Genomic DNA, 2,591 nt, shown 5'->3' on the forward strand with positions numbered 1-2,591 from the left:
ACTGGTAAGTCTCGTTTACACGGGACTCGTATTACGGCTGTGTCGTCCATATAACAAATACGCAGTGTGTCGTTACAGGTTCTGCAATCCTATTTTCAACTCCGGTCCTTAAGCGTGCCCAGCTTGCACCTGCACTACTCTACGATCTGCGCTCCAAAAGATTACTTCGGCCACGAGCATCATCTGTTTCATGAGACTGCTACTGCTTCTACATTCTCTTGCCAGTGGCGTCCTGCTGGTAGACTGCACTTGTCTCCTCGCCCTGCACTACTACTGGTAAGTGTCGTTTACACGGGACTCGTATTACGGCTGTGTCCTCCACTGTTTAACAAATACGCAGTGTGTCGTTACAGGTTCTGCAATCCTGTTTTCAACTGCGGTCCTCAAGCGTGCCCAGCTTGCACCTGCACTACTCTACGATCTGCGCTCCAAAAGATTACTTCGGCCACGAGCATCATCTGTTTCATGAGACTGCTACTGCTTCTACATTCTCTTGCCAGTGGCGTCCTGCTGGTAGACTGGACTTGTCTCCTCGCCCTGCACTACTACTGGTAAGTGTCGTTTACACGGGACTCGTATTACCGCTGTGTCCTCCACTGTTTCACAAATACGCACTGTCGTTACAGGTTCTGCAATCCTGTTTTCAACTGCGGTCCTCGAGCGTGCCCAGCTTGCACCTGAACTACTCTACGAACTGCGCTGCAAAAGATTACTTCGGCCACGAGCATCATCTGTTTCATGAGACTGCTACTGCTTCTACATTCTCTTGCCAGTGGCGTCCTGCTGGTAGACTGGACTTGTCTCCTCGCCCTGCACTACTACTGGTAAGTGTCGTTTACACGGGACTCGTATTACGGCTGTGTCCTCCACTGTTTAACAAATACGCACTGTGTCATTACAGGTTCTGCAATCCTGTTTTCAACTGCGGTCCTCAAGCGTGCCCAGCTTGCACCTGCACTACTCTACGATCTGCGCTCCAAAAGATTACTTCGGCCACGAGCATCATCTGTTTCATGAGACTGCTACTGCTTCTACATTCTCTTGCCAGTGGCGTCCTGCTGGTAGACTGGACTTGTCTCCTCGCCCTGCACTACTACTGGTAAGTGTCGTTTACACGGGACTCGTATTACGGCTGTGTCCTCCACTGTTTAACAAATACGCACTGTGTCATTACAGGTTCTGCAATCCTGTTTTCAACTGCGGTCCTCAAGCGTGCCCAGCTTGCACCTGCACTACTCTACGATCTGCGCTCCAAAAGATTACTTCGGCCACGAGCATCATCTGTTTCATGAGACTGCTACTGCTTCTACATTCTCTTGCCAGTGGCGTCCTGCTGGTAGACTGGACTTGTCTCCTCGCCCTGCACTACTACTGGTAAGTGTCGTTTACACGGGACTCGTATTACGGCTGTGTCCTCCACTGTTTAACAAATACGCACTGTGTCATTACAGGTTCTGCAATCCTGTTTTCAACTGCGGTCCTCAAGCGTGCCCAGCTTGCACCTGCACTACTCTACGAACTGCGCTGCAAAAGATTACTTCGGCCACGAGCATCATCTGTTTCATGAGACTGCTACTGCTTCTACATTCTCTTGCCAGTGGCGTCCTGCTGGTAGACTGGACTTGTCTCCTCGCCCTGCACTACTACTGGTAAGTGTCGTTTACACGGGACTCGTATTACGGCTGTGTCCTCCACTGTTTAACAAATACGCACTGTGTCATTACAGGTTCTGCAATCCTGTTTTCAACTGCGGTCCTCAAGCGTGCCCAGCTTGCACCTGCACTACTCTACGATCTGCGCTCCAAAAGATTACTTCGGCCACGAGCATCATCTGTTTCATGAGACTGCTACTGCTTCTACATTCTCTTCACAGTGGCGTCCTGCTGGTAGACTGGACTTGTCTCCTCGCCCTGCACTATTACTGGTAAGTGTCGTTTACACGGGACTCGTATTACGGCTGTGTCCTCCACTGTTTAACAAATACGCACTGTGTCATTACAGGTTCTGCAATCCTGTTTTCAACTGCGGTCCTCAAGCGTGCCCAGCTTGCACCTGCACTACTCTACGATCTGCGCTCCAAAAGATTACTTCGGGCTAGACAATCACCTGTTCCAGGAGAGACTGCTACTGCTTCTGCATTCTCTCGCCAGTGGCGCCCTGCTCGTAGACTGGTGGCGGATGGACGTGCTTTTCGGGGCTCCGTGGCGACGACGAAATCATAAGTTTTTGTGCATGCTTTGAGCTTGCTTCTGTTTATTTGCTGGTTTTTTGCATTTAAATAGTAATTGGGGGGTTTTCCTTCTCTTTCCCTTTTTTTGTCCCTCGTATTTCGGGTGCGCGGGTGTGCTTCGTGTAAATTTGTTTTGCAGGATGATTAGAGCGTCCTTTCGTGCCACGTGTTCCAACACGTGCAGCCGGGTGGGACGTTGAGTGTTTGTAGTCTTGAACTAGTAGCTTGGAAGTGGCAAGACACATAGCTATTAGCGGTTTTACTGTGCGTGTTTGGTAGAAAAGTGAGAGCGTGGCCACGTGGTTGAGCGCGTGCGAGAGCGTGTCATACCTTCGGTCTCCGCGACATTGTTTATTTTTGA

The 2,591-nt window shown here is 50.2% G+C and overlaps 1 protein-coding gene across 1 annotated transcript; it reads left to right on the forward strand.

The window, feature by feature from the left end:
* The first annotated feature begins 748 nt into the window (after positions 1–748).
* LOC140219616 (uncharacterized) lies at positions 749–1,567 on the forward strand. Its single transcript, XM_072289547.1, has 5 exons — positions 749–824; positions 902–1,099; positions 1,177–1,374; positions 1,452–1,504; positions 1,551–1,567. The coding sequence occupies exons 2-5, from the start codon at positions 1,014–1,016 to the stop codon at positions 1,565–1,567; spliced, it is 354 nt and encodes a 117-aa protein (XP_072145648.1). The 5' UTR covers positions 749–824; positions 902–1,013.
* The last annotated feature ends 1,024 nt before the right edge of the window (positions 1,568–2,591 follow it).

The sequence above is a fragment of the Dermacentor andersoni genome, chromosome 7 (genome assembly GCF_023375885.2).
Source record: "Dermacentor andersoni chromosome 7, qqDerAnde1_hic_scaffold, whole genome shotgun sequence".
Classification (NCBI taxonomy): Eukaryota; Metazoa; Arthropoda; class Arachnida; order Ixodida; family Ixodidae; genus Dermacentor; species Dermacentor andersoni.